At 43.6% G+C, this 26,519-nt stretch overlaps 1 protein-coding gene across 1 annotated transcript in view; it reads left to right on the plus strand.

Moving 5' to 3' along the window:
• Positions 1-23,063, plus strand: part of LOC311112261 (neuronal membrane glycoprotein M6-b-like) — a 33,744-nt gene extending 10,681 nt beyond the window's left edge. The window contains exons 2-7 of the mRNA XM_084155312.1: positions 17,562-17,748; positions 17,916-18,075; positions 18,763-18,931; positions 19,571-19,644; positions 19,948-20,013; positions 22,328-23,063. Coding sequence (XP_084011438.1) covers positions 17,562-17,748; positions 17,916-18,075; positions 18,763-18,931; positions 19,571-19,644; positions 19,948-20,013; positions 22,328-22,423 — 752 coding nt within the window. The 3' untranslated portion in view covers positions 22,424-23,063. The remainder of the gene's footprint in view (positions 1-17,561; positions 17,749-17,915; positions 18,076-18,762; positions 18,932-19,570; positions 19,645-19,947; positions 20,014-22,327) is intronic.
• The last annotated feature ends 3,456 nt before the right edge of the window (positions 23,064-26,519 follow it).

Consider the following 26,519-nt stretch of genomic DNA (forward strand, 5'->3'; position numbering starts at 1 on the left):
TTCTGCCAAACCCCTTGAGGAGGCTAGGTGGAGTTTCAGTTGGGCTATATTGTACTCCAAAATAGTAGAGGCTGTGAGAGAGAGAGAGTTGAAATTATTACAAATGTGTGATGATTGTATTATAACCCCAGAAGTCATTCTTACAGTAGGCCGGCTACATCCTGTCTATCTGGACCTGTGGTGCTAGTGTACAGGGACTGCTCTCTGACCCTATTGAATGATACAGGATAGTTATTCTCTCTCTCTTTCTCTCTCTTTCTCCCTCTCTCTCCTTTGGCCTTTCCTATTCCCTCCTCTTCCTCTCACCTGCGTTTCTCTCCCCGTCTCTCTCTCTCCCTCCCCTCTTCTCTTTCTCTCTATGATGTCAGACTGACTTAGCTAGCCATAAACCTCCTGTTCACCCTGTACCACACAGGAAAGGAGGGAGGGGGCGGGGACAGTATGTTCTCTCTTACATAACTCTCCGCTGCGTTGCCATCCACATCTTCAGATCACAACCGTGAGGGATTACATCATCATCACCACGGCGATGGGGCATAACAGTGGCGCGCTGATGGGTTCTGTTTAATATGAGTCGTAGATCATTTACTCACTACCGTTCAAGCTTAACGCAGGCAGAACACTCGCAACACTACGCTCCCTTGTGCTAATCCCTCTACTGTACTGAACTGTGATTCTCAATGCATGTATCCAACAGCAGGAAAAGTGGATGCCATTGGAATGTAGCACTGTAGGCGGTGTGTGTGAAATTCCTTGGTTACATTGAGTACATTGAGTAATGTTACATGCACACAATAATGCAATCATTGTGGATAGTCAGATTAGCTCAATTGGTAGAGCATGGCGCTTGTAACGCCAGGGTAGTGGGTTCGATCCCCGGGACCAACCATACGTAAAAATTGATGCACACATGAATGTAAGTCGCTTTGGATAAAAGCGTCTGCTAAATGGCATATTATTATTATTATTATTATTATTATTAATATAATAGTTCGATTAAAACGTTTACATGCTTTGCAAGAAGAACGATTTCCCTAATAATCCTGTTTACATGGACACATCTGAAATCAGGCTACCTGATGGCACTCTGATAAATGCAGAACATCGGCAATCAAAATAAACGTTCTACCACAGCGACCATGTTGTTTTTGGGAAGCATATATTGTGAAAACTACACTGAACAAAAATATTTAAAACATATAAACTTTGGTCCCATGTTTCATGAGCTGAAATAAAAGATCCCAGAAATGTTCCATACACACAACAATATTAATCTTCTGAAATGTTGTGCACAAATTTGTTTACATCCCTGTTAGTGTGTATTTCCCCTTTGCCAAGATAATCCATCCACCTGACAGGTGTGGCATATCAAGAAGCTATTATTAAACAGCATGATCATTACACATGTGCACCTTGTGCTGGGGACAATAAAAGGCCACTCTAAAATGTGCAGTTTTGTCACTCAACACAATGCCACAGATGTCTCAAGTTTTGAGGGAGCGTGCAATTGGTGCTGAGGAGTATTTCTGTCTGTAATAAAGCCCTTTTGTGGGGAAAAACTCATTCTGATTGGCTGGGCCTGGCTCCCCAGTGGGTGGGCCTATGCCCTCCCATGCCCACCCCTGGCTGCACCCCTGCCCAGTCATGTGAAATCCATAGATTAGGGCCTAATGAATTTATTTCAATTGACTGATTTCCTTCTATGAACTGTAACTCCGTAAAATCTTTGAAATTGTTGAACGTTGCGTTTATAGTTTTGTTCAGTATACTTTAAGATGCATACTTTCAGTTGTTCCGAACTCACTTCACTCGCGTTAAAGAGAGAGGCTCGCACTGCTGGTGCTAGCACATGCGCAGATCAAATACAATGCTGGAACTCCGATTAAGGTGTTTACATGTCCTAATAATTTGAAAGATTGCTCAGAAATCCAGGTGTTTTAATCAGCGTATGCTTACTTCAATTATGACCTTAAGCAGAGTAAGGTGTTTACATGACTATGCATAATCTGCCTACTGCCATAATCAGTTTAATAGCAAATTATTACTGTGCATGTAAATGTACTGATTGAGACACATTCAGTGGTGATTACAGTGTTGAGAGTGCGCCTTTGTGAAATATTGTGACCAATGTTGATTATGAGTCACAGTAACATTATCAATGGAGGACTACTTAGGGGTCTTTGTTATCCTGATGAGACTCCGCCCCTATCGGCGTAGGCGAGCGCGATGTCACAGACCAAGTGGCTAGGGTGGCGTTCTGCCATCTCCACGACAACACATGTAGCCAAGGAGGTGCTATAAGGGCATGTGCAAGACACACACGCACATACACACTCACACACACAGTCATTCCGCTCTCAGCTCACAGAAGGGTCCGGAAAGGTCCAGCTGAGGCCCTGTCTATCTAAAGGTCCCTCCCCCTTCAGGAGGCCTGTTGTTTGATGGACGTGGGGGGAGGCGGAGGTGGGAGTGAGAAGGGATGAGGGAGGGGTGAGCAGGTTTCCTAGGTCTTTGTGTGTTGGCTTGGTATCTCTCTCATATCACGGCTGTCATAGGCAGGTCTCTCAGAAAAAAAGGTGCTATCTAGAAACTTAAAGGGTTCTTCGGCTGTCCCCATAGGAGAACCCTTTGAATAACAATTTTTGGTTGCAGGTAGAACTCTTTCTACAGAGGGTTCTACATGGAACCAAAAAGGGTTCTCCTATGGGGAAAGCCGAAGAACCCTTTTGGAACCTTTTTTTCTGTACAGTGATGCTTTCACTTGGCAGGATGTTCATGCTGCTGGCTATATGTTGATTATCTCTCTCTCTCTCTCTCTCTCTCTCTCTCTCTCTCTCTCTCTCTCTCTCTCTCTCTCTCTCTCTCTCTCTCTCTCTCTCTCCCCTTTCTATCTTTTTCTCTGTTCATTTATTCTACCCAGTCTCTCCTAATTTCTCTCACTCTGTCGCTCTCTCTTTCATATCCTATTGCTCTTTCATTCAGCCTGCTACATCCCTCTCTCCCCCTCACCCATCCACTGTCATCTCTCGCTCATCTCCACTATCTCAATTCATCTCCAAGCCCTTCAACCATTTCTCTCTTGCTCTTGCTATCTCTGATACACACACACACACACACACACAGCCTCCATCTGCGGAGTGTGTGTGTGTGTGTTTGTGTGTGTGTGTGTGTGTGTGTTCATGCATGCATAAAATGTATATTTTAGTGGGAGTGTATCCACATGCAGCTCCTTAGTCTGTGTGAATTCAATTATGTATATTTGTATGTGTCTATGTGTGCATGTTAGTGTGTGTATGCTGTGTGTTCATTTTGTCTACAGTATGGTCTGTATGTGGGTGTATGAATAGCACTGAGTGACAGGTTGGCACAGCATGCATTGTTCCTATGCAATGCCAGCCGTGCCAACCTCCTGCCAGTCTCTCTGGCCCTCTTCCATCGCCTACTGATGCCCAATCTGCTCGCTCCACTCAGATCCCATAAACCTCAGTGTGCCCGATTAACTCTCGTTAGTGTTAACGATGACATCAATACATCCAGGATCATAAAGAGAGACAGCCAATGTGATTCTGCCCTGTGACTACAAAGAGAGGGAAATGGAGCGAAAGACAAAGAGGAATATGGTGTGTTAGTGGAAACATTGAATGTTCTATTCTATGGAAATGGGCTGCATGATACTATGTGTTATTCCCTAGTTGTTAGTAAAACCATTCTCTCATGACTCTGATTCACTTGTATCTGTCTATCTTCTCAATATAACATCATGTTGAAATAACCACCACTAAGAATGGCTAGAGAGCCCCCTGTCCCATCTCTTCTGTGGAGTCCATCTTTGATTCTATTGGCATCTGTAAGAAATGGACTGGACTTCACATAGAGCCAGTGTCCATCCTTACCAGTGAGGTATGAAAACCTTCCTCCACTCACTCTGACCTGAGGAGGACATTGGTGGAAATGGAAATGCTTCTTTTGACCATGTGAATGGCCATAATCACATGACAGGGGCATGGGAAAGGGCATTAGCTAAGTCTGTTACATAAGCCCACAGCCATCCCATTGCCACCCCGGTTCAGACTGTACCAGACCCTTTGGCTGGAGGCTCAGACTTACATTTTGGTGAATTAATGCGACACAGCTGCAAACAATGCACTGAGCCCTCTGAGCCGTACATTCATGTAATGTCTCAGAGCAGAGGACCATAATCTTTACCTTGAGGATTGAGGGCAAGGGTAGACCACACTCTCATCCCTCTGGTTTCACCATAGGAATGATACTATGCTTTCATCGAGTTTGAGTGTAATTTGCTCAGTGTTCGTGTGTGTGTGTAAAAAAATAATAATAGAATCGCATTTTATTTGTCACATGTGTCGAATACAACAAGTGTAGACTTTACCGTGAAATGCTTACTTACGAGCCCTTTCCCAACAATGCAGTTAAAAAGTATGAACATTTATAGATAAAAAGTAATAGATACAAAAATATAGATAAATAGATAAAAATAAAATAGTAACACAATAAATAACAATAACAACGCTATACTATATACAGGCAATATACAAGGAGTACCGGTACCGAGTTAGTGTACTGGGGTACGAGGTAGTTGGGGTGATTTGATTAAGTTAGCAAGAAAGGCATTTCACTGTACTTGTGCATGTGACATTAAAACTTGGAACTTGATTGAGGTAATACAGTATGTACATGTAGGTTTGTGTGCTCGGCCCTCCGTTTCCTGTAGTCCACGATCAGCTCCTTTGTCTTGCTGACGTTAAGGGAAAGGTTGTTGTCCTGGCACCACACTGCCAGGTCTCTGACCTCCTCCCTGTAGGCTGTCTCATTGTCATTGGTGATCAGGCCTACCACCGTCGTGTCATCAGAAAACTGAATGATAGTGGTGGAGTCGTGTGCGACCACGCAGTCGTGGGTGAACAGGGAGTACAGGAGGGGGCTAAGCACGCACCCCTGCAGGGCCCCTGTGTTGAGGGTCAGCATGGCGGATGTGTTGTTGCCTACCCTCACCACCTGGGGGCGGCCCGTCAGAAAGTACAGTATCCAATTGCAGAGGGGGGTGTTTAATCCCAGGGTCCTTGTCTTAGTGATGAGCTTGAAGTGCACTATGGTGTTGAGCGTTGAGCTGTAATCAATGAACAGCGTTTTCACGTAGGTGTTATTTTTGTCCAAGTGGGAGAGGGCAGTCTGGAGTGCAATAGAGATTGCGTCATCTGTGGATCTGTTGGGGCGGTATGCGAATTGGAGTGGGTCCAGGGTGTCTGGGATGATGGTATTAATGTGAGCCATGACCAGCCTTTCAAAGCATTTCATGGCTACAACTGTGAGTGCTAAGGGGCGATAGTCATTTAGACAGGTTAACTTGGCGTTCTTGAGCATGGGGACTATGGTGGTTTGCTTGAAACATGTGGGTATAACAGACTGGGTCAGGCAGAGGTTGAAAATATCAGTGAAGACACTTGCTCCAATCCGTCTGGCCCTGCGGCCTTGTGAATGTTAACCTATTTAAAGGTCTTACTCATATCGGCTATGGAGAGCGTGATCACACAGTTGTCCGGAACAGCTAGTGCTCTCATGCATGGTTCAGTGTTGCTTGTCTCGAAGCTTGTGTGTGTGTGTGTGTGTGTGTGTTTAGCTGCTTAGGCTATGTGTAGTTTTGTGTTTGTATGTGTACGTGACTCCCCAACTTCACATAACATTCTTAGAACCATAGAATGGTGCAGGATACCCAGCTAGCACATACAGTGAGGGAAAAAAGTATTTGATCACCTGCTGATTTTGTACGTTTACCCACTGACAAAGACATGATCAGTCTATAATTTTAATGGTAGGTTTATTTGAACAGTGAGAGACAGAATAACAACAAAAAAAAACAGAAAACGCATGTCAAAAATGTTATAAATTGATTTGCATTTTAATGAGGGAAATAAGTGTTTTTTAGTGGGAATTTTAGTACTTTAGCGTAACGTTTTCTGCAGGCATCCTCATGGTTCCATTTAAAGCCATGTTCTCAGAACATTAAGAAAACTTTCCATAAAAACCACAAGAAAACATTCAAAGAACATTCAAAGAATATATAAAAAAATATGTACATTCTATTCTCAGCGTCAACAAACTCTCTCTATCCTCTGTCTTGTTAAGTATTTTCAGGTGTGTTGGCCGCATCTGATCTTAATGAGTGCTTGTTTCTTTTGAAATGGGGTCTGTTTGAATAGACTAAAATTAACAGCTTTGAGTTTTAAAAAATCACATGGCATACTAGATCCATCCTGGTGGCGCAGTGGACTGATTCCATGGATAGAGAACAGAAGATCATAGGTTCAAATCTCACTGATGCCGTGCCACAATAAAATATACATGTGTTTGCATGATTAATGGAAAACTTTCAGGTAACCATAGTAAAACGTTCTCAGAACCTCCCTGCAATGTAAAAATGTATGTTCCCAGAATAGGCTGAATGTTCTCAGTTTTACCGGTCAGGAAACGTATGTCTTCGTTCCCAGAACCAATGGGAAACCAAAAATGTAGGTTCCCACAACATCCAAGGAACCAAATGTGCTAGCTGTGTATATTGTACATGATGTGCACTGCACACTGTATGTCATGTACATGTGCCTGACTGCATAGAGCTAGTTCTCTGTGTGCATATGTGTATGAGTGTATATTAATGTGTGCATAGGTCTATGATGGGAGTCCCCTGCACAGCTGGCTAGGTTTATCCCAGATTTCCCATACCTGTACACTGGCTGATGGGGATAGGGAGGCAGGCAGGGAGACAGGCAGTCAGGCAGGCAGGCAAGGAGACAGGGAGGCAGGCAGGCAGGCGGGGAGACAGGCAGGCAGGCAGGCAGGCAGGCAGGGAGCCAGGCAGGGAGCCAGGCAGACAGACAGCTAAAGAGCGTAGGCTACAGTAAGTGCACAGGGTTAGGGATCAAATCAAATTTTATTGGTCACATGCGCCGAATACAACAGGTGCAGACATTACAGTGAAATGCTTACTTACAGCCATTAACCAACAGTGCATTTATTTTTAACAAAAAAAGTAAAAATAAAACAACAACAACAAAAAGTGTTGAGAAAAAAAGAGCAGAAGTAAAATAAAATAACAGTAGGGAGGCTATATATATACAGGGGGGTACCGTTGCAGAGTCAATGTGCGGGGGCACCGACTAGTTGAGGTAGTTGAGGTAATATGTACATGTGGGTAGAGTTAAAGTGACTATGCATAAATAATTAACAGAGTAGCAGCAGCGTAAAAAGGATGGGGTGGGGGGGCAGTGCAAATAGTCCGGGTAGCCATGATTAGCTGTTCAGGAGTCTTATGGCTTGGGGGTAGAAGCTGTTGAGAAGTCTTTTGGACCTAGACTTGGCACTCCGGTACCGCTTGCCGTGCGGTAGCAGAGAGAACAGTCTATGACTAGGGTGGCTGGAGTCTTTGACAATTTTGAGGGCCTTCCTCTGACACCGCCTGGTATAGAGGTCCTGGATGGCAGGAAGCTTGGCCCCAGTGATGTACTGGGCCGTACGCACTACCCTCTGTAGTGCCTTGCGGTCGGAGGCCAAGCAGTTGCCATGCCAGGCGGTGATGCAACCAGTCAGGATGCTCTCGATGGTGCAGCTGTAGAATTTTTTGAGGATCTGAGGACCCATGCCAAATCTTTTCAGTCTCCTGAGGGGGAATAGGCTTTGTCGTGCCCTCTTCACGACTGTCTTGGTGTGTTTGGACCATGATAGTTCGTTGGTGATGTGGACACCAAGGAACTTGAAGCTCTCAACCTGTTCCACTACAGCCCCGTCGATGAGAATGGGGGCGTGCTCAGTCCTCTTTTTTTTCCTGTAGTCCACAATCATCTCCTTTGTCTTGATCACGTTGAGGGAGAGGTTGTTGTCCTGGCACCACACGGCCAGGTCTCTGACCTCCTCCCTATAGGCTGTCTCATCGTTGTCGGTGATCAGGCCTACCACTGTTGTGTCGTCGGCAAACTTAATGATGGTGTTGGAGTCGTGCCTGGCCATGCAGTCATGGGTGAACAGAGAGTACAGGAGGGGACTGAGCACGCACCCCTGAGGGGCCCCCGTGTTGAGGATCAGTGTGGCAGATGTGTTGTTACCTACCCTTACCACCTGGGGGCGGCCCGTCAGGAAGTCCAGGATCCAGTTGCAGAGGGAGGTGTTTAGTCCCAGGATCCTTAGCTTAGTGATGAGCTTAGAGGGCACTATGGTGTTGAATGCTGAGCTGTAGTCAATGAATAGCATTCTCACATAGGTGTTCCTCTTGTCCAGGTGGGAAAGGGCAGTGTGGAGTGCAATAGAGATTGCATCATCTGTGGATCTGTTGGGGCGGTATGCAAATTGGAGTGGGTCTAGGGTTTCTGGGATAATGCTGTTGATGTGAGCCATGACCAGCCTTTCAAAGCACTTCATGGCTACAGACGTCAGTGCTACGGGTCGGTAGTCATTTATGCAGGTTATCTTAGAGTCCTTGGGCACGGGGACTATGGTGGTCTGCTTGAAACATGTTGGTATTACAGACTCAGTCAGGGACATGTTGAAAATGTCAGTGAAGACACTTGCCAGTTGGTCAGCACATGCTCGGAGTACACGTCCTGGTAATCCGTCTGGCCCTGCGGCCTTGTGAATGTTGACCTGCTTAAAAGTCTTACTCACATCGGCTACGGAGAGCGTGATCACATAGTCATCCAGAACAGCTGGTGCTCTCATGCATGCTTCAGTGTTGCTTGCCTCAAAGCGAGCATAGAAGTGGTTTAGCTCGTCTGGTAGGCTTGTGTCACTGGGCAGCTCGCGGCTGTGCTTCCCTTTGTAGTCTGTAATAGTTTTCAAGCCCTGCCACATCCGACGAGCGTCAGTGCCAGTGTAGTACGATTCAATCTTAGTCCTGTATTGACTCTTTGCCTGTTTGATGGTTCGTCGGAGGGCATAGCGGGATTTCTTATAAGCGTCCGGGTTAGAGTCCCGTTCCTTGAAAGCGGCAGCTCTACCCTTTAGCTCAGTGCGGATGTTTCCTGTAATCCATGGCTTCTGGTTGGGGTATGTACGTACGGTCACTGTGGGGACGACATCATCGATGCACTTATTGATGAAGCCAGTGACTGATGTGGTGTACTCCTCAATGCTGTCTGAAGAATCCCGGAACATGTTCCAGTCTGTGCTAGCAAAACAGTCCTGTAGCTTAGCATCTGCGTCATCTGACCACTTTTTTATTAACCGAGTCACCAAGTTTTTGCTTATAAGCAGGAATCAGGAGGATAGAGTTATGGTCAGATTTGCCAAATGGAGGGCGAGGGAGAGCTTTGTATGCATCTCTGTGTGTGGAGTAAAGGTGGTCTAGAGTTTTTTTTCCTCTGGTTGCACATTTAACATGCTGGTAGAAATTAGGTAGGACGGATATAAGTTTCCCTGCATTAAAGTCCCCGGCCACTAGGAGCGCTGCATCTGGATGAGCGTTTTCCTGTTGATTTATGGCCTTGTACAACTCATTCAGTGCAATCTTAATGCCAGGATTGGTTTGTGGTGGTAAATAGACAGCTATGAAAAATATAGATGAAAACTCTCTTGGTAAATAGTGTGGTCTACAGCTTATCATAAGATACTCTACCTCAGGCGAGCAAAACCTCGAGACTTCCTTAGTATTTGATTTTGTGCACCAGCTGTTGTTTACAAATATACACAGACCGCCACCCCTTGTCTTAACGGAGTCAGCCGTTCTATCCTGCCGATGTAGCGTATAGCCCGCTAGCTGTATGTTATCCATGTCGTCGTTCAGCCACGACTCGGTGAAACATAAGATATTACAGTTTTTAATGTCCCGTTGGTAGGATAACCGTAATCTTAGGTCATCCAATTTATTTTCAAATGATTGAACGTTAGCTAATAGGATTGATGGAAGAGGCAGTTTACTCGCTCGCCGTCGGATCCTTACAAGGCACCCCGATCTACGTCCACGATATCTCCGTCTCTTCCTCACGCGAATGACGGGGATTTGGGCCTTGTCGGGTGTCTGTATGATATCCTTCGCGGCCGCCTCGTTGAAGAAAAAATCTTCGTCCAATATGAGGTGAGTAATCGCTGTCCTGGTATCCAGAAGCTCTTTTTGGTTATAAGAGACGATGGCAGAAACATTATGTACAAAATAAATTACAAATAACGCGGAAAAACACACATAATAGTACAATTGGTTAGAGGGCTGTAAAACGGCAGCCATCTTCTCCGGCGCTGTTAATCCACTGCTGGGATAAAGTATTGATGAAATTATAGGAGTGTAGTAGACGAGTGCTGAGGGGGTATTTAAAAGCGGTACACTTCATTACACTCAATTAAGCGTGGGCAGATGCTGACCTTGTTGCCCGGTGTCCTTCATATTAATGCTGGACCAGGGTAAGGACTTGGCTATAGAATGTAGACCAGATTAGGGTCAGGGGGAAAGGTTCTCTGGGTATGGCAGAGAAGTTTGATGAAGGTCACATGTCACGTGATCCTCTAACTCTACCGTCCTTTGATATCTGACAGTAATAGTCCGAAACATGTTGTCGTGTCGTTAAAACAGTTAGATTTCACAATATTTATTTGGTCCATATCGTTGTGCTTGGCAGTTGTAGAATAAGGATATAACATACTGTCACATGAAAAAACACAGTGTAGCGTAAAATATCAGAACATGCTGAAAGTATTTGTATGTTGTGTGCCTGTGTTTCACCCCCCCAAGCCTATTCACTTTTTAAACAGATGGGGTTTCTCTTTCATCAACGCCTCATTGAAGCAGCCATCTTTTTTTTCCTGCTGTAGAGAGGAGATGTGTCTCTCATTGGTGATCCACACAGCTCTGTTGGGAATCTTCCTACAATGCAATGCAAGAGGAAGAATAAATTATCCTAAAATGAATACAGAGCTTCTAAACTGGATTAGCCCGAGGCAAGAGAACAGACTACCGGTGAAATGTTCACAAGGCTAGTCATTATAAGCGACTTTATTTGACGCTAAAACTAGTCAATGTAGAGTTGACAAATATGTTGTACATTAGGTTTAAGCTGTGTCACTGTAACATTTCATCATAATGTTTCGCAATATTTTGTAATGTGTCGTAATATGACTCATAATTTGGAGCGGGAAAATCCCTTTGGAAATGTATCAAGTACAGTAGCTATTTTAAATAGATGTGTGTCCTTTTGCAGGGCTTTAGTTTTTTACCCCTCAATGCATGAACGTTAAAGTGGCTTTTCCTCTGGCTGGGGATGGCCCATTTTCCAAATGGGATAAAACCAAAACCAATCACCTGACTGAAAACGAAATAATATTGGATGTAGGCGTAGTCACACAGCCTTACCCCTTCTCCTTTGATGTTTACACATCTGAAGGGTCTGGATAGGTACAAGCACTGTGGTGGTGGAGCTTCCACTATATTGCTTCCATCTTACAGATCTGCAAACACTAAATGTCTAGGGCCAAAGGGAAGGCGTAGAGAGAGAATTGGGACCGGCTGACAGAGTGCTCAGACCACTTTTGGACCACCCACATTTTCCTCTACTGGATACCTGTTCAGCCTCACTTTGCTTGAACCTCGTTCAGACCATGCTCAGGTTGAGGTTCAGAGTCATGTCCCCATCCCTGAACCCGCTGCTCTGAGCCCCGAGGGGAGTTCACGCCCTTCTGCTGTGTACGCGTGGGAAGGGAAGTGAGGAGCCGTGGAGTGGCGTAGTCAGCTAGCTACAGGCTCCGCTCAACTGGGTCGTGGGTAACATGCTGCCATGGCAACCACTATTCACTGGCCCCCGGGCCAAAAAATACTCTTTGCTTACTCTCTCTTGTTCTCACTTAATCTCACATGCTCTCTCTCTATCTCTCCCATTTGCTTCCTCTCTCTCTCTCTGTCTATCTCTCTCTTCATCTTGCTTTCTCTCTCTCTCTGCCCCATTCGCTTCCTCTCTGATTTTCTGTCTATCTCACTCAATCGTTCTCCTGCTCTCCATCTCCCTCTCTCTCTGGCGGTTTGTCTCTCCCCCCTCTCTCTTACTCTCTTTCTCTCTCTCTCTCTGGCATCAAAAGACAGTGGGATGAACTTCTTGACAGCAGAACCACTGTACTGAAAGGGGTTTGTGAGAGAGCCTTTGGAGGCCCGTGAAGCTATTCTCTCACTGCTGGTAGAAAAATAGGCCACAAATGAAAGACAGTTTCCTCTTTTGCCACTGTAATTCTCCAACTGAGCCTCATAGGCTTCCATACTTCACTAAATGCAAAGGCTATACTTAAGTAATAAGGCCCGAGGGGATGTGGTATATTGGCAAGGGCTGTACTTATACACGACGCAACAGAGTGCCTGGATACAGCCCTTAGCCGTGGTATATTGACCATATACCACAAACCCCCGAGGTGCCTTATTGTTATTATAAACTGGTTACTAACGTAATTACAGCAGTAAAAATACATGTTTTGTCATACCCGTGGTATACCACGGCTGTCAGCCAATCAGCATTCATGCTGCAAACCACCCAGTTTATAATCGTAAATATACCCATAGTAGGTTTTTCATACTCTGTCTATCTGAATGGGTTTAAGGTTGGTTGTATTCTAGTGTCAGATTCCACCCAAACAACATGGGAATAATTGAAAGTGGAGAACTAGACATAGCCTTGTGTCTGGTCTGAGCCCTCTGTCTATAGCTGTACTGGGCACATAGACATATAGCTTTGTGTCTGGTCTGAGCCCTCTGTCCATAGCTGTACTGGGCACATAGACATATAGCTTTGTGTCTGGTCTGAGCCCTCTGTCTATAGCTGTACTGGGCACATATACATATAGCCTTGTGTCTGGTCTGAGCCCTCTGTCTATAGCTGTACTGGGGCCCTGTAATTGTAGTTCTCATATTTCACCCCAGAGAGAGCAGGGCAGAGTGAGAAAGATGGACTAGACCTCGCTCTGTCACCTAAATTCTCCTCCAATGAATAGCCCATCGATTTCCGTTCTAGTCCGCCGCGGCCGTCCGCTCATGCCTGTCTGTTTCCCATTAGTGCACTTTAACTGTGATGATAAACGCTCAGCTCATCTGGCATCGCCACAGGCAGCCTAGCACCGGATGAGGCCCCTAGTTTAAGGCAGGAAGTGGAGTAGTAGTGGACCATTCCATTTGACAAGGGGGCACAAGACTCAGGGGGCCCGACCTGTTTGTCCCATTTCGACCAATCCCTTTTGAGCTCTGTCAGGATGGTTGTCTGTTCAGATGGAAGTGGACCATTCCATTTGTCCTTTTGACTAGGGGCACAAGTCAAGGGAACCAGACCTAGTTGTCCCATATTTGACCAACCGATTTGGCGTTCCGTCATTTAGCCTGGTTTTCTGCTGAGATGGTAGGAGTTAGAGTAGTTAGTGCCCCACCACATCCATGCCTTGCCTTGGTATTTCATTAACATTAATGGGATAGAGATCCATTATGCAATGCTCGCTCGGTCTCCGTGCTCTTATGCAACCAACCAACGCCTCATCCTGGAGTCTCAGCTTCTCGCTCAGCAGCAGTTGCTGCTTAGGTTTAACCCTTTGTGTTTTCTGGATAAGCCAATCTTAGTGCTGAATGGAAGTATTACTATTAGGACTAGCATGCAGACAAGATTCTGTAGCACTCTATCTCAATGCCTGTAGCAAACTGTTGATATCCAGTTGATGTTGAAGTCCATAGACATGTGAATCGAATCGTCAGTTGGAAGCAACACTAATGAGGGTGACTAAATGCTTTGGCTTATATTATGGGATGCCATTGATGTTGGCATGTGGATGTCATTAACAGTCAACTCTGTCACCCGTCACTATAGAAACGGAATAGCCTATAGGCCTCTTCTTTTTGGTGGGGGTCTGTTCCGACATTCATTTCAGCCTTGTCAATTGAAAAAAATTAATAGCTACAGCTTCCAAAATGGAAAACATTAAATCAGAATGGATTTGTTTATTTGGAGAAATAACTGTAAAAGAAAGAGCCATAACACTCCTGAAGAAGAAATTTGCCGGTCTGTAATTACGAAGTGTGAGAGATGCCAATTGGAGCGGGTTGTCATGGAAACAGCAAAGTGGCACATGCAAGGGAATGCAATATCTTCCCAGAGTAACGTCCCACATTTGCAATGCGGAGCTATTTATAACGGGCAGTTACATAAGCCTCAACACTTGTGTTCAATGCAATGTGTTCTTTCTCTCTTTTTCCCTCTTAACAACACTGCTGTTGCCTCCTTCTCTAAGGAACCAGCAACCATAGCACTGCCAAACCCGCTCCACTGCCTTCCACAATGGTCGCTCATTACAACCCTGCCCATAACTCTTTACGAGCTTGTCACGGTACACTGTCAAGGCAACGTCAGATTTAATGGTCTTGAAACAAAACAAATAGAATAGAAGTCAGAGTTTTGGGGAGTTTTGTAGCTGCCATAGGCAAAGCAAAATATCAGCGTACCATTGACTCACCATATGACACAGTATTATTTAATATAGCATACCCCTCATAACTCTCTCATCCTGCCTGTGTTGAACTAGCAGTGTCCATTAGATGGTATGACTGGGGGCTGTGCACAGAGGACTGGTCAGGGATCTAGTCTAGCAATGCATGAAGTCAAAGGTCAACGCTAGCATCTCGTGGTGCTAGCACTGGTTAGCATTGATTCTGTATACGTTCTATGAACATCCAATAGGAGATCTGACCACTGTGTGCTGGGGAGGATTTTAACTAACAGCAGTTCCACACATCAGGGTCATATTCATTAGGACACACTGTAGCAAAACGCGTTGCAACGGAAAACGAAAACATGCTGAAAATGAAAACAAGTCCAGGTAGTCCCTCCCTGTTTCAGTCTGTTTTCTTCCGTTTGGTGCCTGTGGCCTATAAACCACTGCTCTGACAATAAGTAGCAATCATTTACAGTACCAGTCAAAAGTTTGGACACACCTACTCAGTCCAGGGTTTTTCTTTAATTTTACATTTTTTTTACATTGTAGAATAATAGTGAAGACATCAAAACTATGAAATAACACATGAACCAAAAAAGTGTTAAACAAATCAAAATATATTTTATATTTGAGATTCTTCAAATAGCCACCCTTTGCCTTGATGACAGCTTTGCACACGCTTGGCATTCTCTCAACCAGCTTTATGAGGAAGTCACCTGGAATGCATTTCAATTAACAGGTGTGCCTTCTTAAAAGTTAATTTGTGGAATTTTTTTCCTTCTTAATGCGTTTGAGCCAATCAGTTGTGTTGTGACAAGGTAGGGGGGGTATACAGAAGATAGCCCTATTTGGTAAAAGACCAAGTCCATATTATGACAAGAACAGCTCAAATAAGCAAAGAGAAACGACAGTCCATCATTACTTTGACATGAAGGTTAATCAATACGGAACATTTCAAGAACTTTGAACGTTTCTTCAAGTGCAGTCGCAAAAACCATCAAGCGCTATGATGAAACTGGCTTTCATGAGGACCGCCACAGGAATGGAAGACCCAGAGTTACCTCTGCTGCAGAGGATAAGTTCATTAGAGTTACCAGCCTCTGAAATTGCAGCCCAAATAAATGCTTCACAGAGTTCAAGTAACAGACACATCTCAACATCAACTGTTCAGAGGGGACTGTGTGAATCAGGCCTTCATGGTCGAATTGCTGCAAAGAAACCATTACTAAAGGACACCAATAATAAGAAGAGACCTGCTTGGGCCAAGAAACACGAGCAATAGACATTAGACCGGTGGAAATGTGTCCTTTGGTCTGGAGTCCAAATTGGAGATTTTTGGTTCCAACTGCCGTGTCTTTGTGAGACACGGTGTGGGTGAACGGATTATCTCTGCATGTGTATTTCCCACCATAAAGCATGAGGGAGGAGGTATTATGGTGTGGGGGGGCTTTGCTGGTGACACTGTCTGTGATTTATTTAGAATTCAAGGCACACTTAACCAGCATGGCTACCACAGCATTCTGCAGCAATACGCCATCCCATCTGGTTTGGGCTTAGTGGGACTATCATTTGTTTTTTCAACAGGACAATGACCCAACACACCTCCAGGCTGTGTAAGGGCGATTTTACCAAGAAGGAGAGTGATGGAGAGATAGTAAGTATAGACCGGAAGTAGAGGCCTGGGCATTGTTGTTCACTAATTTACTCCAAGTAGGGAAAGGATGGTGGGGTTGAAAAGTAATAAAGGGGAGTATATATATAAAAATAAAAATAAACATGGGGGATTGGAAGTGATGCAGACAATTACATTGATAGAAGATACAATCTATCTGCAATATTAAGCTGATCCATTCCCCCCGAAAAAAAGAAACAAAATAAATAAATAAATAAATAAAAATAAAAGAAGGAGAGTGATGGAGTGCTGCATCAGATGACCTGGCCTCCACAATCCCCCGACCTCAACCCAATTGAGATGGTTTGGGATGAGTCGGACCGCAGAGTGAAGGAAAAGCAGTCAACAAGTGCTCAACATTTGAGGGAACTGCTTCAAGACGGGGCGGCAGGTAGCTTAGTGGTTAAGAGCGTTGTGCCAGTAACCGAAAGGTTGCTGGTTCTAATCCCCAAGCCGACTAGGTGAAAAATCTGTCGATGTGCCCTTGAGCAAGGCACTTAACTCCAATTGCTCCTGTAAATCGCTCTGGATAAGAGCGTCTGCTAAATGACTAAAATGTAAGACTGTAAAAGCATTCCAGGTGAAGCTGGTTGAGAGAATGCCAAGAGTGTGCAAAGCTGTCATCAAGGCAAAGGGTGGCTATTTGAACAATCTCAAATTTAAAATATATTTTGAGTTGTTTAACACTTCTTTGTTTACTACATGATTCCATATGTGTTATTTCATAGTTTTGATGTCTTCACTATTATTCTACAATGTAAAAAATTGTACAAATAAAGAAAAACCCTTGAATGAGTAGGTTTGTCCAAACTTTTGACTGGTAGTGTGTTTAGAATTAGACGTGCATTATTCATGCCATTGGTTAAAAGGGCTTTGTGTATGTTTCTCTATGAAGACAAAGGAGAGGGATTTTTTTTTAGGGGAAGTAGAGAGGAAGATGGAACACATGTAATATTTAACACTCCTGGGTGCTTGAGTGTGTCAATTCTAACTGGGAAAGTTGCAATGATGAAGTGAAAACGGTTCAGATATGGTTGAGATGGATGAAGATAATGTTGTGGCTTTTGTTTGGAGAGAATGTGACTACTGTATCTGTCAACTTTACTGTAAATGTGACTCGGTTGTATCTGTCAAATCATTGTTTACGCAACACAGGTTAGCAAGAATGCTAATCCTCAAGGGTTTCAGGCTACAGCATACAGTGAATCCCTTTCTCAGTCAGAAATGATCACATTTAGTATTTATGAATTCGCTAATTCATGAATAATTAAGCAGTGACGGTTGCTCTCCAGGACAAAAACATACATAGTATAGTTCCAATGTATGCCTACATTATAATGTAGCAAGAGGCCGAATTATAGGCTAATGTAGCTCGAAAAGAAAACATTGACCAACTGTGTAGTTCTTTGCTCCTTCTAAGCAAAGTGCTCTCTGTCTCCCCCCGCAGGTTGCTTTGAATGCTGCATCAAGTGTCTGGGCGGAGTGCCCTATGCCTCACTGGTGGCCACCATCCTCTGTTTCTCGGGCGTGGCTCTGTTCTGCGGGTGTGGTCACGTGGCGCTGACCGGCACACTGACCATGCTGGAGAACCACTTCTCCCGGATCACCACTGATCACGCCACCCTCACCATCGTGTAAGTAGTGTGTGTGTGTGTGTGTGAGAGAAAGATAACTCATTTTCTCTGTTGTATCTCCTATATGTCTTTACCTATATGTCAACCTTTACAGTTTATAAAGGTATTCAATATGAATGTGCCTACCTTCACATTCATTCCTATCTTGACTGTATCTGTCCGAGCAGGATCCAGACCATGCAGTACATCATCTATGGCATCGCCTCCTTCTTCTTTGTTTATGGGATCATCCTGCTGGCTGAGGGCTTCTACACCACCAGCGCCGTCAAGAAGGAGCTGCAGAGCCAGTTCAAGACCACCGTGTGCGGCCGCTGCATCACAGCCACGGTGAGACATGAATACACACACCCGCCAATATGGTCACACACACAAATACGGTCAAATATGCTTAAACACACACACACACATACATAAAAATATTGAACTCATGAATACATACACACACACATTCAAGGGCATGCTTACATGCTCACACGTACAACCGCACACATTGCGTCTGTGACGTTCACACACATACGGCTGTACACACTCATGCATTTAGGCGTACTGTCCCGGAGGGTAACTCTGGCACAGTTTGTCCTCTCTAGGCTGATCAGTGTAATCGCTGCAGATGTCCAGTAACGTCAGCCTCTAAGGCCTGGAAGGCTGCTATGAGGACGGTTGTATTCTCCTGAGTGTCGTCAAGCTAACATTGGATGAAACTTTTGTATCAGGAAAATGTGGATGACGATATGGTGATGAAGATGAGGATGAGCTTGGTTATAAATATCCTCTGTCATTAGGTGATGGTAAAGGCTATGAATGCAATAATGGAGAATTATACATAGTAGAGTGTTATGTTAGGTATAGCAGTAGCAGTAGATTTCAATGACAAGGTTGACGATGATGATGATGATGATTATGATGATGATGATGATGATGATGATGATGATGATGATGATGACGACGATAATGATGATGACGACAATAATGATGATGATGATGATGTCACTAACACCTCTCTCTCTTCATCAGTTTGTGTTCCTTACCTATATCCTGGGCCTGGCCTTCCTGGGGATCTTCGGCTTCTCATCCATCCCCGTCTTCCTCTTCTACAACATGTGGACTACCTGTGCTGCCCTGAAGTCCCCCATGGCCAACATCACTGATCCTGACTCCATCTGTGTGGACGTCAGGCAGTACGGTGAGTGTCACTCAGTAACACACACACTGATCCGTGTGATTACATGTCAACCTGGTTCATGTGTTTAGGAGTAGGACCCATATTCATATGACGGCCATTCTGCCTATAGCATCCGGCAGAACACGTCCATGTATGAGCCATATATTGATGAGTCATATCAGGATATAGCCCTGCATAAGGGCCTAATGCAAGGAGTGTGATGTACGTCCACTTGGCAGTGGTAGGCTGTATCTTATTAACATTATGCCTGTGTTATGGATGCTGATAACACAGCCTTTAAATATCAATAGGGTGTTTAAGTCATTTACTGCATCGACATCTATATCATGTTTATGACTAGAGGAATGTATGGTATGTCAACCATATCCGTGCAACATTACCATCACCCTCAAGCAGTGCATCATCATCATCATCATCATCATCATCATCATCTGTCCTCTTTAATGGCAGATGGTATAAACAGATATACATCAGAATGAGAGGATGCGTGAACATTTACTATCGCATTAGGTCAACTCAAGTGATATTTACGACAAATGCTGTACAAGTGAAGTGATTGACCACTCTGCACTGAATAGGGCCTGTCTTAAAGCTACAGTTGTTGGTCCTAACCGATATCTCTTGTTCCTGATTGTCTAGGTATTATTCCATGGAATGCGACACCTGGCAAAGCCTGTGGATCTACACTAGGAGACATTTGTAGCACGAGTGAGGTGAGAACGGCAACCCTTCCTCCTTCTGTAAAGCTTTCTGTACATCATATGACGGCCATATTAACCATCATGAACCTCATATAATAGGAATATCATATAAACCTTCCTATTCACCAAAAAAATAAGTTTTATACATTTGTCAAAAGCGTAAGTTGAAATAATGCAAAAATATAACACGTGCTGTAGATTCTTCATCACTGTACTGTAATTATACAGAGGCTGATTGTGGGAAAGACATATTTTATGAATGTCAATCAAAGAAAGTATCATCACTAACCAGAGATCTGTCTCCATGTTTTCCAGTTCTACCTATCTTTTCACCTGTACATTGTTGCGTGTGCTGGAGCAGGCGCCACCCTCATTGCATTGGTAAGCTTTGGATGCCCTATATCCCGAATTCCCCATGTTTGCATCATTTGCATGAGTTGCCATGGCACGCTGATCTGTTGCCATGGTAATCCCTCCTCCACGCTTCATGGTTCTGACTCAGTTTTCCTGAGGGCGTAAGTCTGCCCTATAGCTTCTGGCTGGACACACACTGACATGGGCCAGAGGAAAGAGCTCCTGGCTAACACACATTTGCTTTGTGGCCAATGGAGAGCAATGCCTCACAAGACTCTGACCATATTGTATTTTGCACCAGAGATTATATAATTAGACCTGTATGTCATCATACAGTGGGGGAAAAAAGTATTTAGTCAGCCACCAATTGTGTAAGTTCTCCCACTTAAAAAGATGAGAGAGGCCTGTAATATTCATCATAGGTACACGTCAACTATGACAGACAAAATGAGATTTTTTTTTCCAGAAAATCACATTGTAGGATTTTGAATGAATTTATTTGCAAATTATGGTGGAAAATAAGTATTTGGTCAATAACAAAAGTTTCTCAATACTTTGTTATATACCCTTTGTTGGCAATGACACAGGTCAAATGTTTTATGTAAGTCTTCACAAGGTTTTCACACACTGTTGCTGGTATTTTGGCCCATTCCTCCATGCAGATCTCCTCTAGAGCAGTGATGTTTTGGGGCTGTCGCTGGGCAACACAGACTTTCAACTCCCTCCAAAGATTTTCTATGGGGTTGAGATCTGGAGACTGGCTAGGCCACTCCAGGACCTTGAAATGCTTCTTACGAAGCCACTCCTTCGTTGCCCGGGGGGTGTGTTTGGGATCATTGTCATGCTGAAATACCCAGCCACGTTTCATCTTCAATGCCCTTGCTGATGGAAGGAGGTTTTCACATAAAATCTCACGATACATGGCCCCATTCATTCTTTCCTTTACACGGATCAGTCGTCCTGGTCCCTTTGCAGAAAAACAGCCCCAAAGCATGATGTTTCCACCCCCATGCTTCACAGTAGGTATGGTGTTCTTTGGATGCAACTCAGCATTCTTTGTCCTCCAAACACGACGAGTTGAGTTTTTACCAAAAGGTTCTATTTTGGTTTCATCTGACCATATGACATTCTCCCAATCCTCTTCTGGATCATCCAAATGCACTCTAGCAAACTTCAGACGGGCCTGGACATGTACTGGCTTAAGCAGGGGGACACGTCTGGCACTGCAGGATTTGAGTCCCTGGCGGCGTAGTGTGTTACTGATGGTAGGCTTTGTTACTTTGGTCCCAGCTCTCTGCAGGTCATTCACTAGGTCCCCCCGTGTGGTTCTGGGATTTTTGCTCACTGTTCTTGTGATCATTTTGACCCCACAGGGTGAGATCTTGCATGGAGCCCCAGATCGAGGGAGATTATCAGTGGTCTTTTATGTCTTCCATTTCCTAATAATTGCTCCCACAGTTGATTTCTTCAAACCAAGCTGCTTACCTATTGCAGATTCAGTCTTCCCAGCCTGGTGCAGGTCTACAATTTTGTTTCTGGTGTCCTTTGACAGCTCTTTGGTCTTGGCCATAGTGGAGTTTGGAGTGTGACTGTTTGAGGTTGTGGACAGGTGTCTTTTATACTGATAACAAGTTCAAACAGGTGCCATTAATACAGGTAACGAGTGGAGGACAGAGGAGCCTCTTAAAGAAGAAGTTACAGGTCTGTGAGAGCCAGAAATCTTGCTTGTTTGTAGGTGACCAAATACTTATTTTCCACCATAATTTGCAAGTAAATTCATAAAAAATCCTACAATGTGATTTTCTGGATTTTTTTTTCTCAATTTGTCTGTCATAGTTGACGTGTACCTATGATGAAAATTACAGGCCTCTCTCATCTTTTTAAGTGGGAGAACTTGCACAATTGGTGGCTGACTAAATACTTTTTTCCCCACTGTAGGTGGAGCTAATGATTTGTACATCATTTTTTTCAAATAATGAAGTGGTTTTATCCAATCAGTGTGGTTGTCATTATGTGATGGCTAGTTTAACTCAGTTGAACTCAGTAATGGGGTCATGAGGCCTTGCTCAAGGCCTTTCAGCTACTCTACCAAACTTGGATTGCTCATCAGTGGGTGCGAGAAGTGACGTTTAGATTCAGCACATAGACGGCCATTTGAAATTGTGTGCGCTGTAGCAATCTAACTTTCTTTATAGATGTAGATATATGCAATGTGAAGCAATATGAAGGTACAGTACTGCACAATCTAGCCAGATGCCACCCAAGAACAGCACTGGCCTCCCAAAGGCCTCCTGGTCATTGACTTTGTTTCTCAGACTGTCTTCTCATCTCTCCCTCCCAGCTGATCTACATGATGGCCACCACGTATAACTATGCTGTTCTCAAGTTCATGAGCCACGGCAACCGCCGCTCCACAAAGTTCTCAGAGCCATATTAGAGAGAGAGAGAAGAGAGAGAAATTATAGAAAGTGAAAAAGAAAGATAGTTCAAGGAAGAAAGAAAGATGAACAGAAAGAAAGACAGAGAGGGTGGGGAGGAGAGTATGTACTGTAGCATATAGAGAAATGTACACTACTGTTAACATAATACAGATAGATCTACAGTGTGTGCCTTTGCTTCCAGCCCTATTGCCACACATGCCTTTAAACCACATTGAGGGACTAGTGAGTGCATGATTAGCGAACATGGCTGAGGTCCCTCACAAAAGTACTGATCCAATACAGTAGGGGTACAGTTCCTTGAGGGACCGCTAGTCAAGGCTATCAGTTCATTCAAGTAGAGCAGGCACATAGCATTAAGGATGGATAGATTATCAATACAAAGGGACAGCGCAAGTGTAAGAAGAAGGGAATATTTGTGTTGATGTGTCTAGCTTCAGATGAATACAATATTCTGTAGTTATTCTAATCGAAGGATATAGTTTTCTTTTCAATGAGACTTTAATATCTTTCCCCCAAGTGCCAACTGTCTAGCTTGAAGTTAGTATATTTTAGCCTGTTTAGGCTCTTTTTGTGACATTTGTTATGAAAGACGTTGTGCCTTTTTAGTTTATGCAAAATAAACATAAAATGTGAAGGAAAACCAAGACCATTGTCCTCTCCTTTTAGGATAGAGTGACTGTTTGGAGAAAATGAATTCCCACTGACTTAGTTTTCTGTAATTGACTAATACTAACCTAGCCAACCTAACCAACAAATACTGACATTGTACAGTAGCAATGCTAATGTGTCTTGTTTGACATCTGGTAGACTGGTCAACATGATGTGTAGCTTTTACTCATGTAGCTTGCTTTGGCTAACTAACCCTCTCACTGGCCACCACCCTATGCACTTTCCTTTCCCTCCCTCCCTCCCTCCCTCCCTCCCTCCCTCCCTCCCTCCCTCCCTCCCTCCCTCCCTCCCTCCTCTCTGCACCCTCTCTCTCTCTTTCTCCACAGATCCACTATCTGATGATCCTGTCGGCGAACTGGGCCTACCTGAGGAGCTCCTGCAACCAGAACGAGTACCAGGACATTAAGACAAAGGACGACGATGTGGAGGAGGGTGGCTCCAAGGAGGGTCTCAACTCCTCTTACTCATAAGAACCGGCCAACCACCCCTCACACACTTCCTAACCTCCAACCCCATTCTGAGTAAAACCAACACCTGGGTCTCCTTCACTATGGGCGGTGTTCTGACTTGAGATATGTGCACTCAACTCAAATTTTCACACTTTGGCTACGTTTACACAAGCCTTGGTCTTTTGACCAATCTTATCATATCTTTTCACATCAAATATTTTTCAGAGCTGATCTGATTGGTCAAAAGACCAATTAGTGAAGAAAATGTCAGAATTGGACTGCCTGTGTAAATGCAGCCCATGTCTTCCATTGACATCAATGGACAATTTAAGCGAAAGTCTGAGTTGCGAACACTTTTCTCAACTCTGAATCAGGTCCTTTGTCCAAAAGGGAGCAAACGTTTTCAAACGGAACAGGTATATGAGAAGTTCCTATTGGATGAGCTCAGGTTGGGTGGTACCTCTTCCTGTTTGCGAACGTTTGCTCTCGATTGGACCGTTACTGAGCGCAACCCTGCTGCCATAGCCTAACTGCTCTGAGCCAATCACAGCACAGCACTAACACAGCTCCTAATAACCGCCTAACAACAAGGTCACTGTCTGCACAACTCCTGAGGAAGCGTGCCACAAAATGTCCTCAGTTTTTTGGTGTTTTATATATATGAATATGAATATATTGTGTGAATGTGTATGTATGAATGTTTTTTTTTTATACTACTTCAAAGTATGACAGGTTTGCTATTATTGTATTTATCTGGTCTTCTCTTATCTCTGGTATTTCTCTCCTTTGGTTATCTTATCGCAACCCTGTTTTACCTGATTTCGTTTTTTGCTTTTTTTTATGGTAATGCATGATATGTTGCACTAGTTAAAAATATAAAAAACTAAAGTAGAATTACAAAACCCCATGTATACATTACATACAAAGCATCTCAGGGTGCCTCTCATAGAAAATATTCCTACTATTATGTTAACTTTCCGATTCCTTTATTGACAGCCAGCAATTTCTGTTGAGTAATTCTTTATTTTGGCCTGAGGAGAAAAACGTGTGCTGTACCCTAACCGGATTGGACACATTCACTAATGTGACTGTTGGCCCAAAGCGGCAGTTCTGTCAGCAGCTGTCTGCAGTGCTAACGCATTGCTTTGACCTGCAGGTGAACCTCTAGCCTGGTCTGTTTGTGCTGTCTTGCCAACTCGTATGGTCATTGTCGTGTTATTATGACCATAGGAATTGGCAAGACAGCACAAACTGATCTGGGACCAGGCTAGTGTACCTCCACCTAGCCCTCTGTATGGCAGGTTTCCTCTGGAAACAGCCTTGCTTCTAAACCCACAGGACAAACCAACACTCAAGGTCAGATTGCCTTGTTCTGGTTGTAAGTGATACATTATACATACCTCAGGGACTAAACCAAAATAAAGACTCCTCTAGCCTGGTTCCAGATCTGTTTGTGCTGTATAGCTCCTATGTTTGGCATGATAATGACCATAGGAGGCAAGACAGCACAAATAGATCTGGGACCAGGCTAACACTTCACTGATTAAGCACACACTTGTTACAAGACAAGGTCACAGCTGAAGCGAACTTAACAAAAGTTCAATGCTTGTTCATTGTGTTCATCGTACACAACCGTGAAGGGTGGATGTCTTTCTCCTCCCGGTTTTGTGGAATCATACATTCACTTTCCTCAAGACAAGTCCACCCTTAAAGGGGTGAAGTTCACCTGTAAATATATGGACCGCCCCCAAAGAAAGTTCTATTGAATGACACCTCCTGAATGTGGAGAGCACGGTCAAATGTTTTAACATGCTATTTTACCTTTGATTACCAATATGTAAATGTTTCCTTTGGAGTATATGTTTAGCATCCAATGACTAGTTCTGCATTTGATATAATAGTAATGTAACATCTTTGAAACTGTAAGCAAATACAGAGTTACGATGCTTGTATTGTATACATTTAGAAATGTGAAGAAGAAAAAATACAAAATGTTTTCAATGTTTTTATCAGTTTTAGGCAGCTGAATCTTTCCCTGTGCTAAAGTAATGAATAATAACTTGTCTTTGACATTATTTGCGATTATTTTACAATGGCAAGGCAAATAAAAGTGACTCATCTGTCATATTTTTAGGCCTGTTATATGAACAGATATTGTTTGGATGTTTACAATATAAAGAGTTAACAAGTCAGGAATTTATATATATATATTTGTTTTTAGTTATTTGATTATAATGACCTATTCGATAATAATGATCACTGAGTAGTTCAAACGCTTGGGACTATAAGGTTCTATCTGCATTTTAGTCTAAATTGAGTTATTGACATAGCCTTGTTCTGTTCAATGTTCTCTACCTACATACAGTATACTCTAAATACCCCAATTCATGTTAAGTTAAAAATAATACAATATAAAATAGCTGACACCATTCAAACCAATGAGGGCTCGAAACTTTAGCCAGTTATCTCAGAATCATCTTTTTGCACATAGAACCTTATAGTCCCAAGCTCCTGAGTTATCTTCCTCAAACCAGTGAAACAATGATTCTTTTAACTTTCATATGAAAAGGCATGTCGGTATTGTCCACGTGTGGAAACGTCTAAATACTGAAAAAAGTACTATATTCCCATGTGTGTTATGTTTGATATAATACAGTGTGCTTTGCTGCCAGGTTGATGTAGGCAAGCGTATGTTCCGTTTCATATAAGAAGATGCGTTTCAGTCAGGGTGTGTTGTCGTTTCCTCGTTATTGCATGAAGGCGACATGACTGTGTCTTTGCAGTTTTTCAGGTGATGTGTAGTCAATTGTACTGACAACTATGGTAGGCAGTGTTTGCCCCCACTCAACTCTCTTTTTTAAAAAGATATCCATTGTACCTTGATGACATTGTAGTCCCTGTAGTTGTTTTTCTTTTAAACGTTTTAAATAGTTATATGACTCCTGTATAGTGATGATTTTTGTAACCTTCTTTA

The sequence above is a fragment of the Coregonus lavaretus genome, assembly GCF_964263955.1.
Source record: "Coregonus lavaretus genome assembly, chromosome: 38".
Taxonomy (NCBI): domain Eukaryota; kingdom Metazoa; phylum Chordata; class Actinopteri; order Salmoniformes; family Salmonidae; genus Coregonus; species Coregonus lavaretus.